At 49.6% G+C, this 22590-nt stretch overlaps 1 protein-coding gene across 2 annotated transcripts in view; it reads right to left on the bottom strand.

The window, feature by feature from the left end:
- Positions 1-4009: 4009 nt before the first annotated feature.
- LOC144931581 (attractin-like protein 1) overlaps positions 4010-22590 on the bottom strand; it is a 48433-nt gene continuing 29852 nt past the window's right edge. For both annotated transcript variants that reach the window (XM_078855602.1, XM_078855603.1), the window contains exons 20-29: positions 16339-16432; positions 15545-15597; positions 14150-14244; positions 13100-13175; positions 11028-11176; positions 10283-10344; positions 7924-8002; positions 5942-6049; positions 5549-5663; positions 4010-4603 (exon numbers count right to left, since the gene is read on the bottom strand). In XM_078855602.1, the coding sequence (XP_078711728.1) occupies positions 4500-4603; positions 5549-5663; positions 5942-6049; positions 7924-8002; positions 10283-10344; positions 11028-11176; positions 13100-13175; positions 14150-14244; positions 15545-15597; positions 16339-16432 (935 nt within the window). In that variant the 3' untranslated portion in view covers positions 4010-4499. The remainder of the gene's footprint in view (positions 4604-5548; positions 5664-5941; positions 6050-7923; positions 8003-10282; positions 10345-11027; positions 11177-13099; positions 13176-14149; positions 14245-15544; positions 15598-16338; positions 16433-22590) is intronic.

Raw genomic sequence — 22590 nt, 5'->3', positions numbered from 1 at the left:
GGTACAACCTGGAGGACCTGGAGTAAATCCACACGACCACGAGGAGAATTTGTAAACTCCAAATATACAGACATCGCCAAGGTGCGGATTGAACAAACCCACCTGCATACCAGGCGAGGGAGATAACATCTGGACTTAACTTTGTTATAGCCTTGCACCCAGTAGAAAGAGAAGTGTTTGACCTGCAGTGTGGTGAGTGGGTGAGTTGCAATATGGTGGTTAAAATCATGCATGATATGAAACAGTCCTGAACAGAAATCAATTGAAGTGCATAGTAACATAAACCATCGTTATGTGGTCAGATTTTCAAATAATATTGTTTAAGGGAATTACAAAAGATTTTTACAGGTAGGAACAACAGGTTCCACACTGCCCACCAGGGATTATTTGTCTGTCGTGCACGAATGCGCTGTCCAACCAAGTTCCTACCTGCCCACTCCGAAGGAACGTGTTATTTTAACGTTAACATTACAATTTGAGCTCAACCATTCACACCACTTAATATGATCCCTTGTCTCGATTACTTTCGTGTTGCATCGGAAACCTCCACTGGAAATGTCTGCGGAATGAGTAGCGGGGTCGATGCCAGGAGTATGTCACGCTTCCCGTTTCCTCAGTATATTGTCGCATGCGCTCACCCAGCCATTTTCCGTCGCCTCTCCCCAAGTGTGCTCGAGTGTGGGGCGTGGTCGTAAAGAGCTGACATTGAAATGAACAAAAAATCCTCAACGCTTTCGTCAATAACCCTGGCGTAATTTTATTTTATATATAATAGGCGACGTTTTGGGCAATGCTTCTTCATGTCACAGGTGCCTGAGAGACCGTGAATTCGAGCTGGAGACTGCACCGTACACCATGGGGGCTGATAAGAATTGTTAAAATGTTTCCCGTTGAACAGTTAAATTGGCATATGCATAATTACGTATTAGGTCATGAGTAACCAACATACATAAACGCATTTAAATTAAAAGTAATATTGTCAAATGTTGCTGGCAGTGCATTATTGGTAACGTTATTGCAATGTGTTCTCATTATGTACTTAACGCAATTTCAAAAAGCATAATCCACTTAGTGACTCATTCCTGGCAGCATTTATCGTTTCAATCAAATTAAGATTAAAGAGGCTCAAGAAATGTTAGGATCAAAGGGGGCTTTCAATTGGTTTACATTCCTTCATCTTGTCAGGATTGTGTCTCTTTTTTTAGGTCTCGTGCCATTTTACTTTGAAATCCGATGTGTTGCCAGGTCGCTTCTGAAAAACAGCTATATAGCTCATTGGGCCTTACCTGGTAAAATAAAAAGTTTTAATAGTTTATTTAGTTTTGTAAACAAATGTGTGCCGCGGTGGTGAGATATACAGGAGGACATTTGTTCGATCCAACCCCCGACGCCTGCTGTATATTTGGAGTTTGTACGTCTCTCTCTCCATGGTTGCGTGGATTTTTCCCTGGATCCTCCAGTTTTTCCCTCCATATTTAGAATCAACATCACGCATTTAGAGTATTTGGCTGCTATACATTTCCACATAAGCCACTTCGCTGAGCTATCATTTGTGGCCAGGTCGCTTCTGTTAAAAAAGCCACATAGCTCAGTGGGCCTTACCTGGTAGAATAAAAAATATAGTTTAGTTTAAGAACCTCATACAGGACAAGATTTGTCGAGAAATTGATAATAAAACAATTTGAGACCAAAAAATGGACAGAAGGCCGCCTCTCATACCGAATACCGTTCAGCCGGCAGGACTGAATCCTCGCCCACACTTTGTGATGGCTTTGCACGATGAGAATGGTACGAATCCCAAATGTGCTCCTGATCTGGTGTGTGTACATACGCACTTGCCGCAGCGTCGGTGCTTAAGTTCTGCTGTGGCCAAAGAGATACTGTACACGTCACACACCCAGTGCAACTACTCGCAGCCAAACTATAGAGCAAATCATTAAAATACATCTCAGTGCTGTGGTTTATCAGTTGTGTTTTATTTAAAATATTTTCAAGTGCTGTGAATATACGTTTTTGTTCATTGCAGCTTTACATCATGGTGTGGATCATATGTAACATTAAAAGACAACATAAAAGGAAGTCGGTGTTAAACTAATTAACTCTTCACACACTACCCTCTCTTCTTATAGACATGACACCTTCAAATGTCAAGTTTATGTTGAGTGACCTGTTGAGAACTGAAGAGACCAGGAGAGAGTCGTTTGTAAGAGTAACCCGAGTCGCCAAAATAACCTATGCTGCTATTGGTACGACCAGCCAGGACCCTGCATTTTTCTGATTGAACAACCGACCCAGGTCACTGTCTGCAACTGAGCCTCCCCTGGTCTCTTGGGTCACGCCTGGTTGAAGGAAATAAACACGATATCAGTAAAAACGGCGTTTTTCCAATTGGCTAAGACTTCCAAGTGGCAGAAACAATTTGGAGTGTGAATGTCAGAAACGTTTGGGTAAAAAGGTCCGACCTGCGTAGCCAAATTTTGAATGTTTTACTCAAACATAACAATCCCCCGTATTGCCGTAACAGGCAAGTGCTGTTAGCAAGCAGCACCTATGAAGGCCGGCACGGCACACGAGGGGGTGGGTGGCCAGCACCACGCCTGGCCGTCTGTCCTCCTAGTGGCGATGTTTACACACCGCACCAGGTACTCATTTGAGGCTGAGTCGACCTAGGGGAGGCCCAGGACCGGTTCAGATAATCACCACTGATGTTGGCCATGAGCAGGAATCGAATTCGGGTCACCGGGTTCGTAGCGCAATGCGCGAACCACTACATTACCGCTCCCTTAGCCACAGTCTCTCTACCAACTGCTGCCATCTCCACCCTTGCCATGTTTTACCTTTGCAATGTGCTATATATATATGTTTTAACGTGCTATAGATATTTAGGGTGGAGCAGTGAACTCGGTGAACCAGAGTTAAAAGTCGCAGGAATGGTCTGGCGGGAAGTTTGGGTCAAAAACCACCAGGGCCAACGCGATGTCTCGGGATACCTTCATGCTATTGTGGATTTGCGAATGGTTTTAATTATATTTTTAACGCATATCTATTTAACAGTACCAAGTATGCATTCATATAATTGTACTCGGAAAATACAAGTCAATTGCCTCATCGTTCCCCTGCCCAGAGGGATTTTTAGTGGGGGGAAAAACGTTTTAAAAAATGTGTTTATTGAAAGTCTCTTGTTAACCACGCACGTCTTGCCAGGTGGAGGAAGGGACAAGAGCTCATCGTGTCCTCCTCCTGTGCCACTGCCTGTGGCATGAATCACATCTCACCTGCCCTTGAGATTAGGAGCATTCCCTTTAAGAGTGTGCTCCTAATCTCAGCTCGTTACCTGTAAAAAAGACACCTGGGAGCCAGAAATCTTTCTGATTGAGAGGGGGTCAAATACGTATTTCCCTCATTAAAATGCAAATCAATTGATAACATTTTTGACATGCGTTTTTCTGGATTTTGTTGTTGTTATTCTGTCTCTCACTGTTCAAATAAACCTGCCATTAAAATTATAGACTGATCATTTCTTTGTAAGTGGGCAAACGTACTAAATCAGCAGGGGATCAAATACTGTTTTCCATCACTGTACCTGGCATTTATTTGACGACTTTCTGATAGGACATGAACGCTTCCCATTCTCTTTAAAGATGTTGCCTGTATGAATCACACTTGCCTCCTAATATTAGTCAAAGGTGACCGCTTAAAAAATACTCTTTTCACCCCTAAATGGATTTTCAAAGCTCATCGTATCACTTGGAATATTTTTGGTGGGAACAAAAAACTTCGTCAGCAATTTTCTGCTTTGAATATCGGTATGCGGGTAGAGCATAGAGGTTTCCACATCTGCAGCCTACCACGTGAACGGGTATAGCTGGCAAGTACGTCTCATTCTAGATTTGAAGCTTTCGTGACTGCAAGGATTCATACTCTTAGTTTTTTCGGTAAAGTCACGTAGGTAAAAAATGAATTTTAAATTAATACAAATAAAATAAATTATTAATTTTAAATTCATTTTTTACCTACGTGACTTTACCGAAAAAATTAAGACTATGAAGTACGTCTCATGACGGTTATGTGCACGTCGCATATGAGCAAATAAACGGAACTCGGCCGAGGCTTCCTGCACGGCTCCTTGAGCTCTCACATCTTCACACTCAATTTACTCTCGGCATGAGCACAAACTCTGACAGCTCCGCGTGGTGGCATTCAGAATCACAATTCTAAACCTGCGTGGTCTAATGCAGTGTCGCGTACTGTGTCTCAGCAGTTCCTTATCCTCGCGTATGTACGTGCGTATGTATGTTGAACTTCTTTCGCACCGTATGTAGCCAACCGTGCTAATCGGAGGTTACATGTGAATCAAGCATGGCAGATCACATTGCTGTCAAATGGGTCCTTGAACGAATTGATGCAGCTTCGTATCGATTTGAGCGCTCACGTGACCGCAGTTTAAACATAGTGTACTAAAGTGGTTTTCATCTTTGCCGACGAGTGCAGAGCATGGTTCACAACACTTGGTGCTTGCGGCTTCGCGCGGCCGGCGCCTTTTCCCTGCCTTCAGCTGCGCGTTGATGCAACAGATCAATCAAGGCACTGCCCACCGCCAACCCTGCGCGCACACACGGACAGAGACAAATCACGCACAAGCATTGGAACCACCAAAACTAAATCGGAAGAAAACTATAACTTTATTTGTACCAAGCCTCCCACAAGGCCATGCGGGAGGGCGTGCGGCACAGTTTGGTGCCAGCTATCGAAGAGTGCGGTCGTGTCGCTACAGTTCTCTGCGGTGAGTACAATGTCTTTAAAAACAACGACGTTATGACTCTCTTGCATGTTTCGATATTCAGCGGTGAAGGGGAGCCACACTGCAACTTTCAGACATCTGGGAACGGTGAAATAAGGCATCTGGCACTGGAAAGTGCCGGTCACTGAGCAAGCGGTCAGTTGGTTGGCCTTAACTTCAGTTGAACAATTCAGATGAACGGCATGCAAACTTGCTGAGAACATTAGGACCAAAAGGAGCTCTAGCAGCCACAACTGTTGACAGCTGCTGCAGGATTTGCTGATGAGGAAGACTTGACCCAGTTCTTACATGCGTATGCACATGTACATTAATTGCTGTAAGTTCATGTAGGGTACAGTGTCGCTTATCCGACCTTCACAAGTCGGCCAAGACCAGTTAACCAGCTGAAATGAGTGAAGTGTTTGTGCATCGTGTAACTCATTTTTTAGAGGTGTTCACAAGTCCCACCTTTTCACTAATATTCCCATTTCTCAGTCCCCAGTGAGTTGAATATGCAACATGTACGTATGTACGTTGAACTTCCGTAGCAACCCGTTCTAATCGGAGATGCGGGGGAAGGACAACAAACTAAACACAAAAAGCAGTTCTAAAGAGATGAGTTTCCAATCTAGATGAAGGTGCATAGTGGCTTCCTAATGAAGGAAGGACGAGCATTCCAGACAGCGCATCTGAAAACGCGTGATGCAGTGACCGTCTTTGTTTGATGGCGAGCCAAAAACATTGTGTGTGTGCGCACGCTCCACAGACCCGACTGTCCAGGGGGCGGTGCATTGTTGAGTCCGTGTGGCAGCATTATAGCAATGGAGACGATGGTGGCGCGGTTGTCGGTACAAGGCTGCAGGGCGATGGGCTTTGGCAGCATCTGTTGGTGCAACAGCAGCAGTGGCATTGTCTGTCCGATTAGCACGGTAGGCTACATGTACGGTGCCAAAGAAGTTCTGTATACATTCAGCATTATAAATGTATTGCGGGAACAGTCAAGCAATTAACATCCAAGTGTCTAGGATGGCAATGCTTATTACCATGAATTTGACCTCATAATTAAGCACCGACGCTAAAATCTGTGGTGGAAGACTTTTCCAGGAGCAACTGATCAACTCATTCCACACCCTGGACGTCGCAGGGGTGTGAGAGACGAACCGGGAATGGCTCCGTGAAGGTGAGGAATGGCTCTTCCCGCAGGGGCAGCACCAGGCTGACAGAGGCAACAGGGCGGCTTCCCATCTGCTGCTTTTCACGCACCAGCATCTGGACCAGCACACACATACGCGCTCACGCTGGATCTCACCGTCACCTGTGATGACATATGCCGCTTTCGAATGTTTCCTAGGCTGTGTAGGTAGCTCCGGCACACTCCTTGGCTGCTCTGCATTCCTGTTAACCTGTATATCCCCTATGGTGTTCTTGGGAAACCCAAGAGCTGTACTTGTCTGCAATGATCTACAGGATTGTATGGCCATCGAATCATCTCGATCTTGCCTCCGCTTGGAAAAAAAATCATCACTCATGACATCTCCCTCCCACTGGCGTCAAATCAACTTTCATACATTACAAGCGGTCGACCTCAGCGTTGCGACGAAATACACGGACTTTCCTACACCTGTCTTTCCCATCTCATGTTGTGCCATCCACTCCAGAATTAATTATTTCTGTTGACATCCCCCGGGGGGGGGGGGCCTTATACTCTCCGATGCTTTCTTTTCAAATCTCTCCTTGTCCGTCAGCTCTGCTGACTTCCGTCTTGAATGAAGTCCACGCTCGAGACTTTCCTTGTCCACTCTGTCCACAATTGGATTTTCTCTGAAAGGCCAAGCCCTGTCCAATCTCGAATTCGATGTATTTTTTTGTGCCTCCTGCTTTCCACTGTCATCTATGCCCCCACCCCCACCTGCAACCTTGATTACGCGATTTTAATCTGATTAGGATACAAGGCATATTAGCGATCAATATGCTATGAATGCATTGGATTGTAAACTGAGTAGAGAGAGGGATATGAGTAGGCACTGAATATGAAAATGAGTGACAGGGATATATCTAAATATGAACTTAAAACATAATTTTTCAAAGCCAATGCAAAACTCCATATTTGTTTGTGGTATTAATGACAATAATTTCATGCCAAAATCCTTGTCATTAAACTACCAGTGCACCACTGTTACGTGTCCACTACCTGATAAGAGCTCATACACGGTTTGAGCCAAACATCGCCGCGTGGCGACGACGATGTTGTTGTTGTTGTTGAATTCAGTTGTGACAAATCTCGTCGCCGGTCTGCTTCTTTCATATGACGGGAGGACATTGGGACGCGTCGAGTTTTGGCGATCCGCGCTCGGTGACTTCCCGAGATGCCGAGTGGGCAAATAAAGCGCCTCCCGCAACCTGTGTCAGTGCAGGGCCGGTCGATCTGTGATAAGTTCCACGCTCCGGGACTCGGGGGCCACAGTCGCACTTGGAGGTCACATCCCTCGTCGTCCGCTCGTAAAGCCGGGGGGCCGACTGCGTCATGCCCCCCCCCCACTACCGTGTCCTGTCCCTCCATGTGGAGTCTGTTGAGTGTTGTCCACTGTCTTGGAGGGAGGTCAAAGCCAGGGAACTGTGATGTTAGGTCAGCAACGAGTTGTTGGTTCTTCGTCCTACGTCCTACGATTCCATCCCACGATTCTTAAGTCACCGGTGATGAGCTGGATTGGTTTCAGTTTGATTAGTACATTGGGACGTAAAAATGATGTCTTTGTAAAAGGGACAATATTGTCGGGTCGTGGATTAATGACAACAATTTTGGCATAAATTTACCACATGGGTTAACCCAACAAATATGGATCATTTGTAAATGTTATTGTACTGTTACAACCATTTAAAAATAAATTATGTTACCAGGTAAGGCCCATTGAGCCATATAGCTATTTTTCAGAACCAACCTGGCTATCACAAATAAGAGTTAAACGAAGTGGCTTATCACGTGGAAATTGATAGCAGCCAAATACTCGTCAAAATTACATTACGCTCCTTACCAATGTAACTCCGCATGCCTGCACACATTTCATCCTTTCCCTGTATACCCAACATTCCCATCGTGGCACCTCTAATCCCCTCTCTGTTCTCAAGTTCTCCAATGGGTGTACCTCTCTCCTGTGCGATGCCCAGCAGCTGTGCTTGATCTTCCACACAACGGCTGCCAGCAGCAGCAGGGAAAGGAAGCAGCTGCAACACAACGTTTAATAATAATATTAATACGACTTTCATTTTATGCACGGCATCATTCATGACAACAGCATCCCACAACGCTGTACATTAATTTTACTGGTAGGAACCTCCTGGTTCCACCAGCCCACATGGGATTATTGTGTCCGTCCGTCGTGCATCCAAAAATGGGAGGGGTGGGGGTGGGTGGAGAGGGGAGGGTGGGGAGGGGCTAGGTGGGGTGGGTGGGGAGGGGCTAGGTGGGGAGGGGAGGGTGGGGAGGGGCTGGGTGGGGAGGGTGGGGCTGGGTGGGAGGTGGGAGGGGTGGGGCTGGGTGGGGTGGGGCTGGTCACCCCGTGGTGCCCTTATAAAACTCAACGTTTAACCTAAGCCCAACACACACACACACCAAGCGAATGAAAACACTACTACTACCAAGAAAAATAAAAAAGAAATGAATAAAAAATTCAGAAATGGCACATAAACAAAAAGCACGAACAATAAAAAAGTGATCAAATCGCAGTCCCAACTTGCCAACCTCGCCCGGAAACATTCACAGGAGGAGCGGCGGTGGAGTGGCCAAAAAGTTACGACTCATTTATACCAATCGGTCAAATGTCCAATAAGCGATTTCCTATTTTTCACCGTATGCCTCGATGAAGAATAAAAAAGGCCTTTATAGTTCAGATGTGAATAAACATGAAGAGACGATCATAGGGTCACTATGGCGTGTGCGCCATCTCGGGTCACAAGCCGGAATTGGGTGTCTCGGTCTGTCTCTGGCACCGGCGAAGGTAGGGCAAGGAAGCGGGCCCTCGAGGACATGTTCCATTGACAGGTAGAGAGAGGACACGTGAGGACGTGGCCTTGGGGTGATCCCGAGAGGGCACGTGACCGGCACAGGATAGCAAAGGGGGCCCAAAAGGGGGCTTGAGAGACACGTGACACTGACCCCAAATCTTTCGGGAAAGATCCCGAGGGGGGCGTGGCCAGAGGCGGAGCGAGGCCACAGAATACTCCACGCGGTTTCATTGTGCGCATAGGTGAGGTTAAGGTCAAGTTTGTTTTGTTTTTTTACCAGGTGAGAACTCAAGAGAACATGAGTCTCACTTGCAGGTGACCTGGATCACCAAAATGACAATGTAAAAAACTATCAAAACAAAGTATAGCAGTGAAGTAGGGCAATCAAAACAAAAAAATGTCAGCCCCAGAGGGATAGCAACATGAACATACTGGAACCAAGAGCAGCTAACAGCGGTTACAAATTAAGCACGTGGCTATATGTGGCCAACAGTCATCAATATCCTTAAGTACGTATGTTGCCATTTTCGCAACTTTCATCGCCAACCGTGCTAATTTGAGGTGCAGGGGAAGGACAACACAAAGTAGTTCTCAATAAATGAGTTTTCAATCGAGATCACTTAAAAGTGCATAGCTTCCAGTGGCTTCCTAGTATTGAAAGCGCAGGATGCAGCGACCATCTTTGTTCGATGGGTCGCCAAAAGAAGCTGCGAGGATGACCGGAGTTCACGTGACGATGGTTGATGCTCCTTGTGTGCAATAAGTGTGACCTTATAATGTATTCATTCGGTAACCGGAATCCAATGCAGCTCGGCGAGCACTGAATGGGCATGGTCGGATCTTGCAGTACCCGTCACGTCTCGTACTAAATAATGTTATACATGCTGCAGCTTGCTGTTTTTACCAAATGTCCCAGAGAATAGTGAGTTGCAATAATCGAGCCTTGTCAATGCCATGCTACATGTCACCGTGTTGGCAATGCCACGACTGAAAGCAGGAGTGGCCAATGACGGCATTGACAACGCATGTCTATCCACTATATCCATGTTTATGCTAACGATGGTCGTACATTTATTGTAGTTTCTCATTAGAAACATCAGCTGGATGCCTCCTCGCAAAGTTCTGACAAATTTCAAACGATTCTCTCGTGCGGCCAGAATAACCGAGTCGCCAGAGTGCGTGTTTTACAATCACAAAGCACACACTCTGTCTCAGCTAAGGCAACACAATGTCTTTCCCAAGCCACCATCTGGTGCCGTCCACTTTCCAGAGGGTTGGTGGCCACGTGGCGCCTCACTCTGGCCTCCCACTTTGCAACGTCGGCCCCAAACTGGCAGGCTACACTCGTCTGTGAAACCTAGCGCTTTCGTTTGGGCATCGTGCTTTTATAACGGAGCGGGCACCAACTGTGATTTTTATTATTACGACTGCAGCCGCTGGCGTGGCCTGGGCTGCGTGCGAGGATGCGATGGTGGGTCGTGTCTTCGTCTGGCACCATACCTGAAGAAAGTGACGAAGAACTGAACCAGATCCATGAAGTTACTCCGTTGCGAGAAGGAAATCTGAGAGAATGGAAGTGTGCTGAATTAATAAATGAAATAACATTTTTAGTTTGTCAATCACATGTACAGTGTGTATGAATGTTGAACTTCTTTCGAACTGTACGTAGCCAACTGTGCTAGTCAAAGGTGCAGGGGAAGGACAAAGGACTGATCACAAAAAGCAGTTCTAAAAAAAATAGCTTCCAATCTCGATGATTTAAAGTGCATAGCTCCAGTGGTTTCCTAATATCAGAAGGAAGAGCATTCCAGATAGCCGCAAAAGCGTATTTGAAAGCGCGCGATGTAGTGACCATCTTTGCTTGATGGTTAGCCAAAAGCCGCTGTGAGGATGACCAGAGTTCGCGTGATGATGGTTTATGCTCCTTGACAAGATCAGCGAGATATCGTGGTTCATTTGTGGTTGCGTGGAATGAGTGTGAGTAAAACACCCCGAGTAAAACACCTTATAATGAATTCCTTCGGCAACTGGAAGCCAATGCAGCTTGGCGAGCACGAGTGGGGCACAGTCGGATCTTGCAGTACCCCGACACGGTTCGTGCCGAAAATAGTTATTCAAAAGTTCGGCCACTCTTCTGTGGATTATTATTGACAGACAGCTGTTTTATTTATTTATTTGCACCTCAACCTAAGATAACGGTGTTAAATTCGATGTTTTTCAATGCGGGCACAAACGCGAGTGGCACCTGGATGGAGATGGGGGCTGTGAAGTTGCTGACGTAGACATAGAAGGTGATGTTGGGGTTATCCTCGAAGTCGTACTGCTCGTCCGAGAAACTGTCCTCGTACTCCTTGATGTTGAAGAGAGAGACCACCACCACCTCCTCTCCGCTCTCTGTCGGAGAACAACGTGCACGAACACGCACGAGTATCCACGTGGGTAGCGCAGGTTCTCGAACGTCGAAATCGGTTTACAAACGTGGCGGTGATGAGATATTAACTGCCTCGCCTGGTACGAAGGGCGCGGATTCGATCCCGACACTGATGCCTGTATATTTGGAGTTCGCGTGTCTCTCTCCCCGTGGTCACGTGGACCTTTCACCGGGTCCTCCGGTTTTTCCCTCCACATTTGTAATGCGAGCGTAAATGGGGTTGCTGCTGGACTCTGGCCCAATCACACGACCCGGGGTATTGGGGGCGGAGCCCGGTATGGGGGGCGTGTGAGAGGGGCCACCGTTCACCTCGGCTCCAATGGGAAGCGAGGTGAATGGAGGTGGAGCCAGCAGGGCAGTATGGGAAGGCCGGATCTGACGATCCGGAAGGGAGGAATCAGGGTCACGTGGGAGAGAGGTTATAGAGGGGAGCCCGGAAGAGATCGAGGCCAGTTGATGGAGTGAAGAAGCGGGACCATGTTGGGAGGCCGCCGCGCCATCAGCCACGTGGCTGATGGGGCTTCGGCACACCGTCGGCCAGCGGTGTGCAGAGCGGGGAGGAGCGGAGCGACTAACGGGAGAGCGCGTGGGGGGCGCGCGCGAGAAGGAGCTGACGGAGGAGCGTGCGGGGCACACGAGAGGAGTGCGGGGAACGCAAGAGGAGCGTGCGTGGCACGCGAGAGGAGCGTGCGTGGCACGCGAGAGGAGCGTGCGTGGCACGCGAGAGGAGCGTGTGGGGCACGCGAGAGGAGATGCTGGTCCCTTGTCAGGACCAGCGGGGTGTGAGGACGAGTGGAGGAGCTAACAGAGGAGCGTGCGTGGCACGCGAGAGGGAGCGTGCGCGGGGCGCGCGCGAGACGACGCTGGTCCGTGGAGGAGGCCAGTGGGGTGCGGAGAAAAACCTGAATAAAAGACAAGCGGAGACCAGCAGTGCCTGACGGAGTCTTTTATTACACATTTATAAACGTGCGTTTAGAGTATTTGGCTGCAATCCATTTTCACGCAATAAACCACTTTGTTGAGCTATCAGTTTTGGGCCAAGTCGCTTCTGAAAAAGAACTATATAACTAACTACCAGGCCTTCCCTGGTAAAATAAAAAAAAGAGTTTTCAAGAAATAGTTTTAAATAAAGTAATACCCCGATTTATGTCTCCCCATTTTACGTCATTTCTCAAATACGTCGTCACTTTATTAACACTGCTACCCGATTTTCGTTGCCTCAACCCGCACAGGATCATCGTCCGTCCTTATCTCGTTATCCGTCGCCTCTCAGCCTTCGTCTCCACCACCTACGCTGTAAATCCCTTTGATTTAAGTCATTTCAATATTCATTGGCACATCTTTCACGTAAACCAGGGTGATACAGTAGACAAATAACTATAATATATAAACACTCAGTGGGAAACGCGTAACAAGGGAGAGCGTGCGTGATGCAGAACCCTCAAAGGGTAGAACAAAAAAAATTGTTAAGGTTCAGCCCTGCAATTGCTCTGCTCACACAACTGCTATAGAGCAAATTCTCTGCATTGGGGCTTCTCTTCCACATTGACCAGACGTATTTGAATGGATCACATAAAAGGTGAGGCCTACCAATATTTTACCCCTCCACACACGCGACCGGCCAATTGATTGACTTGATGAATCCATTTAGACTGCTGGGTGGATGGAGGCGATGGTGTTAGGGGAGGGGCGGGTGGGGGCGGTATGACGATGTTGCGGACAATCTGGCACGGGGTTACGTACTTTGTAAAAAAAACTATTTTTTTAAACCTCTGAGGAAGACGGAATTACGTGGGGGTCATTCTACTCCCCACTGCTCAACCCTCCTGGAAAGTAATCCCTTCTGACGTTCACACAAACGTACGAACAGTGCACGGCGATCTTACCGGAGGAACGCGAGGACCACGTGATGTTGAGGTTGAAGCTCTTCGATGCATTGATAAACATGTCCATGTCTCGGTTCTGCCCAGCAATGAGATGAGATCACAACTATAGCACAGTATTTCCTTCATACCAAAAATCCAGGTAGACTTAGACATTAACAAATACTCTCAAACGCATCTACGTAAAATTGTATCATTATTTAAACTTGTTACAATCTTGTAGTAGTAGGTTTTTACCCTTTCAACTGGTACAAAAACTGACACCTTTATACAAGGCATCATGTTTGCAATAACCACAACACAAGCAGCCAAAATGCAAACAAAAAGAAACAACTCTGATAATGATAATGATATGCACTGTCCTTGAAGTTGCTACAATCTTCTTCGCAGGGCTTAAGTTCAAGTCGGATATGTCAGAGTCAGAAACCCATAAAAAATGTGTATGCCCAGTGGCACAAAGATCCCCCATATAGCTTTCACAGACTGTAAGGGAAAGTGCTGTTCGCGAGCACTTACGAAGGACGGCACGGCACACGAGTGAGTGGGTGGCCAGCACCACGCCCAGCCGCCTTTGTCTCCCCAGCGACAATGTTTACACATCGCACCAGATACTCATTTGAGGCTGAGTCGACCTAGGGGAGGCCCAGGACCGGTTCAGATAATCGTCACCGGTGTTGGTGGCCATGAGCGGGAATCGAACGCGTGTCGCCGGGTTCGTAGCGCAGCGTAGCGCTAACCGCCGCACCACCACTCACCACCCGGTGGGACACCAAAATCCACCCACACACGTCTCATGACTCCCGCGGCCGCTCGTCATGTTGCCACCTCCAGTCTTGCTCACGACCAGCAACATATTCCGTGGGAATTTAAGCCCAGTTTTTTGGGTAATCTTTACACGTCTAAAGCATTGTTTGAGGAAACCCATTTTAGCAATATGTTCCTTGAAAGAAATCCTAGAGTTTCAGTAAAGCCATCGAGATGATAATCATTGTTACAAACGGCAATGCGTATTGTGTGGCGAGCTCTCTCGCGGCAGCAGAGCTGTGGACGCACCTCATCGGGGTTAGCCTTGAAGTTGATAGCGGTGTAATGGCTGTCTTCCTCCAGAGAGAGGCTGAATGTGAACTGATAGTCGACCATTAGATTGTCTGTAACATGGGGCACAGACACGCTGTTGTAACGCACAGTGCACGCACGTGTGCTTGCAGGCAGACCGTCGTACGTTAACAAAGAGAGTTTATGAAGCGCCGAAGCATGGGAAGGCCTGAACCGCACAGAAAAGCACCGATGATCTCAACGTCCATTAATGACGGTCTACATTTCCAGGGCAGAACGGATGAATTCATGCCACGCTCCTTGCACGAAATACTGTTCACGTTTAAATAAGTTTATTCATAACACAAACGTAAAGCCAAAATGTACATGTATACGATATCAACGTCATTTGCTCATTCAGCCCAATGTCACCAACATCACCTCACCTCACTATTGCTTCAGTGATATCCTGCAACTGTTGTGCATTAAACACCCATCTCTTATATTTTCCCTGGGCTCCAATTTAAATACAGTACTGATATCCGTATATTCTCCCGTTACAACAAAGGGCAAAACTAACTTGAGGCTGTCCATTCACTCACCCCACAGGTCACGTGACGCCATTTAAGTTCAAAAAAATATTTATTGGGGCTCAGCGGTAGCGCATTAGCTGGAAAGCCGCCCTGGTTAATACCGCGGGTGTATTAACCATACAAATGGAGTTCTGTCTGCTTCACCTACGATTAGTACGGTTTGGCTATGTATGGTGCAAAAGAAATTCCACATGCATGTATTCACAGTGGACGTTCAAGGTCCCCTGACGTCATAAAAAACACAGGCCATCGTGTGCTGGCGTCATGGTCCAAATTGAACAAATGACGCTGCAGATCACTTAAATGGGATTACACATCGTAGCAGCATCGCTCCATATTGGCAGACGATGCCTGTTTGTAAAATATAACGCCTTCGTAAATAGCCCTGCGCCATTATGAGAACGGTGCGAATAGTAAATGCACTAAAATTGTATCGTGAGCTAATATTATGATTGTTTCGTAGATAAGAGTTCACAAATTTCCAGTGCCCTATTTTTGTTTTCCATTTACTGTTAATTTGGCCATGTCCTTGTAAGTATTCTCATAGCTGTCAACCCACACGATTTACCTGTATTCTTGTACAGGGAAATTGAGTTTTCAAGCCCATACAGCGTACAGCTGTTTCAATATGGACAAAAAAAATTGTTTCTCCCTTATGATGAGACTTTGCAGGATGAACGTTGAGATGTATAAGGGGCACGGGGTGATGAATAAAGTCTGAATTGGTCCGTAAGAAGGTAGGGCACTGACAAGGGGTTGACAGGGATGTAGTCGACACACATCGCTGGGTTCGACAGCAGGTCACGGAGCGAGTACTCACAGTAGCAGGTTCCCTTCAGGGAATTGCCCAGGTAGCGGTTCTCCGTCTCACACCTGGGTAAACAAACAACAAGTCGCTATCACTCTGAGGTGCTTTAAAATTTGAACAACTCCCCCTCTCCGCCTCAAATCACTGCACCTTATTGAATTTAATGATGACGTCACCCTGCTGCTGCTGCTCTATTTAAGACCGGGAGCAAGAGGAGAGCCTCACCATTCTGGCAAATCGCCCGATGAAGCTGGATGTAATTACCAGCAAAACGTCGTACTCAAATTTTAAATGATGTTGATTCGCTCTTCAACACACCGGTGGGCTAAAGAAGTGAATTATTTTGTCCTTTGTAAACGTGACACATGTTTTACTGTTTGGCCGTGTCGGGTGGTGGAGGGTTACGACACATTTATAAATAACGCGATCTAACCCAAAAACCTTTATTATGAACTCTGAGATGTTGATAGTGCGACGATACACGTGGTGAGATTATCCAAGCGCCAGAGGAGAAAAGGGGACATCATGTGGTGGTTGTTGGGCAGTCGGTTGAGAATGCACACTGTTGGAGAGGGATGTTTGTTGGAAGAGAATAAGGTTATAACATGAAAGCTATATATAATAAACACATTAAAGGCGTTTGCAGGCAATGATCGACACTTGGGTGATGCTGAGCAGGTGTGTGGCAAGCCATTGAATAAATGGTAGAGGCACGATGTGGTCTTTTTCAGGCGGTTAAACAAACCAAGAATTTGTGTTCATGTGTGCGTGAAGGTGCAATAGTGCGATTGTGTGAATACACGTACACTTCACACTGGTCTCCACGGATGCCTTTGGTGGTACAGAAGCACTTCCCCGTCAGTGGGTTGCAGTTGGTCGCATGACCATTGCAAAAACACTCTGCAAGAACAATATCGGCATCGTCAGCATCGCCATTATCATCACCACTATGTCCACACCATTCACTCCGCAAGCGTGGAGTGCATGGAATCAGAAGAAAAACTAAAATAAAATAACTTTATCGGTACCAGGGCTCCCTCAAGGCCATGCGTGCGGGTGTGTGACAAAGTTTGGTGTTAGCTATCATAGAGTGTGGTCGTGTCGCTACATTTCTCTGCAGTGAGAACAATGTCTTTAAAAACAAGGGTGCTACGCTTCCCTAAATAAAATGAACGCTGACCATTTGCGTGTTCCGAGATTCAGCGGTTGAACGAGACCCTCCCTGCAACTTGCAGACGTCTCGGAACGGAAAAGGGTTAATTAATTATCATTATCCTTGTCTGTAGCAGTAGTACTAATGTAGTGGTGATACGCGCTGGGTGTATATGTCGTGTGCCAGCGCGTATGTACGGGTGTGTGTGTGGTGACGCGCGCTGACGGGGAGGAGCAGGCGTCAGTGCGCGGGTGGGGGCAGTGCTGCTGATTGGCTGTGTGCCGGTGACGCGCCCAGAGGGAGTGATCGGGTAGCAGCGCGGTGTGATTGGTCGGGGAGTGGAAACACGCGCTGAGCGGAACCGGATCGTAGGGATAGCGCGTGGGGATTGGGTAACTGAGGAGCGGTGCCGACGTTGAGGTCCGCATCCGCTCCGTCTCCCGGGAAGAAGGGGTATATAAGGTGATGCACAGAGGAGCAGGGGCAGAAGTGGAACCATCTAAGAAAGGAAGACGAAGGTGCAGAGATAGAGCCCGGAGAGGAGAGTAATGGAGAGTAATGGAGAGTAGAGGAGAGTAAGGTATAAGTGTGTAGCCAGCGAGAGAGAACGGTCTACACGAGCTGAGTAATGTATAGTGTGTAGCCAGCGAGAGAGAACGGTCTACACGAGCTGAGTAATGTATAGTGTGTAGCCAGCGAGAGAGAACGGTCTACACGAGCTGAGTAATGTATAGTGTGTAGCCAGCGAGAGAGAACGGTCTACACGAGCTGAGTAACGTATAGTGTGTAGCCAGCGAGAGAGAACGGTCTACACGAGCTGAGTAATGTATAGTGTGTAGCCAGCGAGAGAGAACGGTCTACACGAGCCGAGTATGCATACGGTGTAGCCAGAGAGAGAGGAAGGTCTACACGAGCCGAGTATGCATACGGTGTAGCCAGAGAGAGAGATGCAAAGTCTACACGAGGCGAGTGGAGAGTGTAGCAGAGGCGCAGAGTCTACACGAGGCGAGAGAGGAGTGTAGCCGAGGCGCGGAGTCTACACGAGGCACAGAGAGCCGGCAGCACAGAATCCAGAGTCAAGAGAAGCGCATTGTGAAGAAGAGAGGCCACGCGTTGTATTGTTACAAGTCAAGATTTAATAAAAGAAGTGTGTTCCCGTCAAGGAGTTTCCTGCCGTCATTTTCCAATACTTCATCTGGCGTCAGAAGTGAAACGGGCTTCCAAGTATGGAGACGAGGAAGACCCGTAGGACCCACGGGATTGACCGCGAGGAAGACCTGGACGACTCGGGGCCGCTGGTGGCGGGGGGTGAGGAAGAGGACTTGCCCACGCTGCAGGGTCCGTCGACGGCGCCGGCCGAGCGACCGGGGACAGACGCCGGGCTTCGTGAGGCGCACTCCCGACTGGCGGAGCTGCTGCTCGCCGCCGCGTCCATCTTGGCGGAGATCAGCTCGTCGGGAGGAGCGGGGACGGTGGGGGACATTTTACAAGGTCGCCCCGCAGATTCCCGCCAAAACGAATGGGGGATTCCCGCCATTGCGCCTGGGCCTACTTTTGGCGGGAACGGCGAGCGCCACGTGGTGGTGGGTTCCCAAGCGCGCGCATCGACGTCATCAGCGCGCGAGGGGGTCCGCCATCTTACGTCTGCTGCTGGAGCCGCCATCTTAGACACCGACGGACAGGCGGAGAGGAACCACGAGGCGGATGACTTCATTTTTCAGCAGCGCCTGCCCACGTTGTCAGCCTTCAAGGCGGAAGGCGGAGACTGGGGCCAATTTCAGCGAAGGTTTTTGGCGCATCAAGAGATGTCAGCGTGGTCCGATGCTACGGCGCTGCGGGCATTGCCCGCCATGCTGGACGACGATGCGCTCGCGGCCTTCAGGGCTGCACGGAAGTCGGACCGCTCCACGCTGAAGGATGCGCTGGGTTTGTTGGCCAGGGTCTACGGGCCTCCCTCTACGTGCCGCCATCAGTTCTACGCAAGACGGAAAGCGGCCACGGAGACCGCGCTGGCCTATCGCACGGCGTTGCTGGCTCTTGCTGATGCTGCGTTCCCTCGGATGGACGAGGAGGGCCAAGACGCGATGGTTTTGGAGCAGCTGCTCAAGTTGGCGCAGGACCTGGGGGTCCCTATCAACACAGCTGACGAGATTGATATTTCTTCTTTGAGAGTCGCCACGAGTATTCAAGCGCACGAGGCCCTACAACGGAAGCAAGGCGTTGGTTGCAACGCTGCTGTCGTCGCAGCCCCGGGTTTGGTGGTCGCCGAACCCCAAGTCGTCAGCCCACGAGAGGAGGCGTTCGCCACGGGACGACCAGGGGACTGGAGGCCGGGGGCCCGGTCGCCTCTGCGATCGGGCCGAAAGTCGGAGCAACCAAGATCTACTCCGACCCTCGTCACGTGCTATAACTGCGGCCTCCGGGGCCACGTGGCGTCCGGGTGCCGCGCTCCGCGGCAGCGCGCCATGGGAGCTCGGCTGGACGACGACCGAGAGCCCAAGTCATCTCTACAATCCCCGGCAAGTCGCGGCACCTCACACGCTCGGCCTGTTTATTCGGCACACATGGGACGCCGCGTTGCGGCGGAGGAGGGCCGGTTAAGGTTCGGGGATTCGGTTCGGCGAGGGGGGTTCGGCCGGGACCAGGGAGACATTGAATGGGCGGAATTGGGGCATAGAATTGTGGCTGCTTCGGCAGGTTCGTCCGTTGTTACGGGATCTATTGATGGGGTTGAGATTAGGGTGTTAGTGGACACGGGGGCATCGGCAACTATTATATCGGACCTCATTTATAATATTCTTCCGGTCCAATGTCGTCCGCTGCTTCCAGTGGATGTGCCATTTTACGCCGCTAATGGGGGATCGTTGGGCATTATCGGTCAGGTTAGGGCGTCCATTTGCATTGGAGATATCAAATTGTCGGGACCCGTTTTCGTTTCGTCTTCTTTGGCAGTTCCGTGTCTTTTGGGCACTGACTTTTTGGCTAAAATGCCCATTAAAATTCTTATCGATCAACGATGCATTGAACTGCCATCGGGTCGCCGGATTTCATTTTTGACGGGCCCTACTGACATTCGGACGGCGTGCGCTACGATACAAGCGGTGGCGACGCAGACAGTGCAAGTGCCCCCGGGTTCACAGATGTTGATTCCCCTCCGGTTGCGGAAACCATGGGTGAGGGAGGCTTCGGGACAGAGTATGCTTTTGGGTCCTTCTAACAAGGCTGTCGGGGGTCTTGATTTATCGGTGGCTCACACTTTGGTGCGGGCTGACAGGGATCCGTTTGTGATGGTTTTGAACGCGGGGTCGCGACCAGCTGTCATTCCGCAGGGCACCGTGCTGGCTCACGCGGCGCAGGTCCCTGGGGATGATGGGTTGGTTGCGCAGGTGGGCTCGAGCCCCGCGCGGAACGTTGAGCCAAGGGAAGACCTTGAGTGGGTCCATTCGTTATGTGCCGCCTCGGACGATTTGTCGGCGGCGCAGTTGGGTGCGCTGCGCGAGTTGCTCATTGAATTCTCTGATGTATTCAGTAAACATAAGTATGACATTGGGTGCACGGATTTGTTGCACCATCACATTGAAACGGGCGATGCGGCGCCGGTCAGGCTAAATCCCTTCCGACTGAGTCCCGTGGAGAAGGAACATGTTCAGTCGGCTGTTAACGATATGCTAGAAGCCGATATTATTTCGCCCTCCTCTAGCCCGTGGGGAGCGCCTATTGTGCTGGTTAAGAAGCAGGACGGGTCCCTGCGATTCTGCGTTGATTTCCGTCGCCTGAATAAGATCTCTGTGGCTGACGCGTATCCGCTCCCCAGGATGGATGAGTCCCTCGATGCATTGTCTGGTGCGCGATATTTTTCGACTCTTGATTTGTTATCGGGGTTTTGGCAGTTGCCGCTCGACGAAGAGTCGAAACCTAAGACAGCATTTCGGACTCCAGGGGGGCTGTTCCAGTTTAACCGGTTACCCATGGGACTTCACTCCTCTCCAGCGACGTTTCAGCGACTTATGGAGTTGGTTTTGTCGGGCTTACAGTGGGATACATGCTTGATTTATATGGACGATGTCATTGTTTTCAGTAAAACGTTTGAGGAACACCTCCGGCGATTGAGAGGGGTGTTCTTGCGAATGCGATCGGCTAAGTTGAAATTTAAACCGGCCAAATGTCACCTCCTTCGTAGGTCCGTTAGATACTTGGGTCACATTGTCGATTCTTCGGGGATCTCCACCGATCCCGCGAAGACGGATTGTGTCGGTTCGTGGCCGATACCTACGTCCGTTTCCGACGTGCGTAGTTTCATCGGGTTTGCTTCTTATTATCGGCGGTTCGTTGAGCACTTCGCCACTATTGCAAAACCCTTGCACGCTCTAACGGCGAAGGGAGTGAAGTTCAAATGGGGACCGGAGGAGGAGGCCGCGTTTCGCTCCCTCCGGGACGCCTTGGTGGGTGCCCCACCCTTGTGTTATCCCGATTTTGCCAGTCCCTTTTTGCTGGACACGGATGCTAGCAACACGGGCATTGGGGGGGTGCTATCCCAAGTCGTTGGGGGTGTCGAAAGAGTTGTCGCCTACGGTAGTAGGGTGTTGTCTCCGGCGGAGCAGCGCTACTGTGTCACCCGTCGCGAGCTGCTTGCCATTGTTTTTTTTTGTGCAGCAGTTTAGGCCATATCTTTATGGTCGTCACTTTACAGTCCGAACGGACCACGCGGCGCTACAGTATTCATTGAGGGTCGCCCAGCCCTCGGGCCAGTTGTCGCGTTGGTTGGAAGTCCTCCAGGACTATCAGTTTACGACTACGTACCGTAAGGGGTTGCGACACACGAATGCCGATTGCTTGTCGCGGTTGTTGCCTTGTGATGAATGCGCGTGTTTGTCGGGATCGGCGCGCTGTAAACCGACGCTTGCGGGGGAGATGGGGGCACTGGCTGCGACAGCGGGCGCACCGATCGGGGATGATTCCACTGCCTCTCAGGGTCGGGACTCGCTGCTCTCGCTGTCGCTCAGCGAATGGGGCCGCCTCCAGATGGCGGACAGCTCGCTGCTAGCATTGCGCCGCAAGGTTGGGGGTCCCGAGGGGGACCAGGAGCGTACCGGCTCCTATGTACTTGAGCGGGGCGTGTTATTGAAATGGGACAGTTTGTCCCGGCGGAACGCACTCGTGGTGCCTTCCGCTGTGAGGGGGAGGGTTGTCTTGGCGGCACACGAACGCCTCTTGCACTTGGGAGTTAACAAGACGCTTGCCCTGCTTCAGCGTGACTATTACTGGCCGGGAATGGGAAGTGATGTGGTGCATATTCTGAAGGGGTGCGTTGAGTGCGCCAGGCGTAAACCACCGGCCGTGGCAGCTAATCCACCGCTGCAATCTATTCAGGTCTCGCGTACCAACGAGCTCGTTGCACTCGATATTTTGGGGCCCTTCCCAGTCACGCCGAGAGGGAATAAATATTTGTTAGTGGGGGTCGAATACTTTACCCGATGGCCTATGGCGTGGCCTCTCGCTAACCAGTCGGCAGCGGCTGTGACGGATGCCTTCGTCCAGGGCTATGTCCTGGACAAGGGGGCTCCCGAACGCCTGCTGACCGACCAAGGTAAAAATTTTTCGAGTAAATTGTTGCAAGAGGTGTGCGATCTGTTGGGTACCAAGAAGGTGCGTACCTCCCCGTACCACCCGCAGACTGACGGGATGGTGGAGAGACTCCACAAAACCTTGACTTCCATGCTGTGCCAGCAGGTGTGCGAGGCACATGTAGATTGGGACCTGCAGGTCCCGGGAGTCCTTGCCGCGTATAGAATGGCCCCCCATGCAGCTACGGGGTTTTCCCCATTCTATTTGATGTACGGTCGGGAAGCTGACCCGCCAATAGAAACGCAACTTGGCCTGTCCGCTCCACGAACTAATTCTAATT

This window comes from Lampetra fluviatilis, chromosome 4 (assembly GCF_964198595.1).
Source record: "Lampetra fluviatilis chromosome 4, kcLamFluv1.1, whole genome shotgun sequence".
NCBI classification, from domain to species: domain Eukaryota; kingdom Metazoa; phylum Chordata; class Hyperoartia; order Petromyzontiformes; family Petromyzontidae; genus Lampetra; species Lampetra fluviatilis.
The sequence above is the reverse complement of the archived record's forward strand: the minus strand, read 5'-3'. Positions and strand labels throughout refer to the sequence as shown.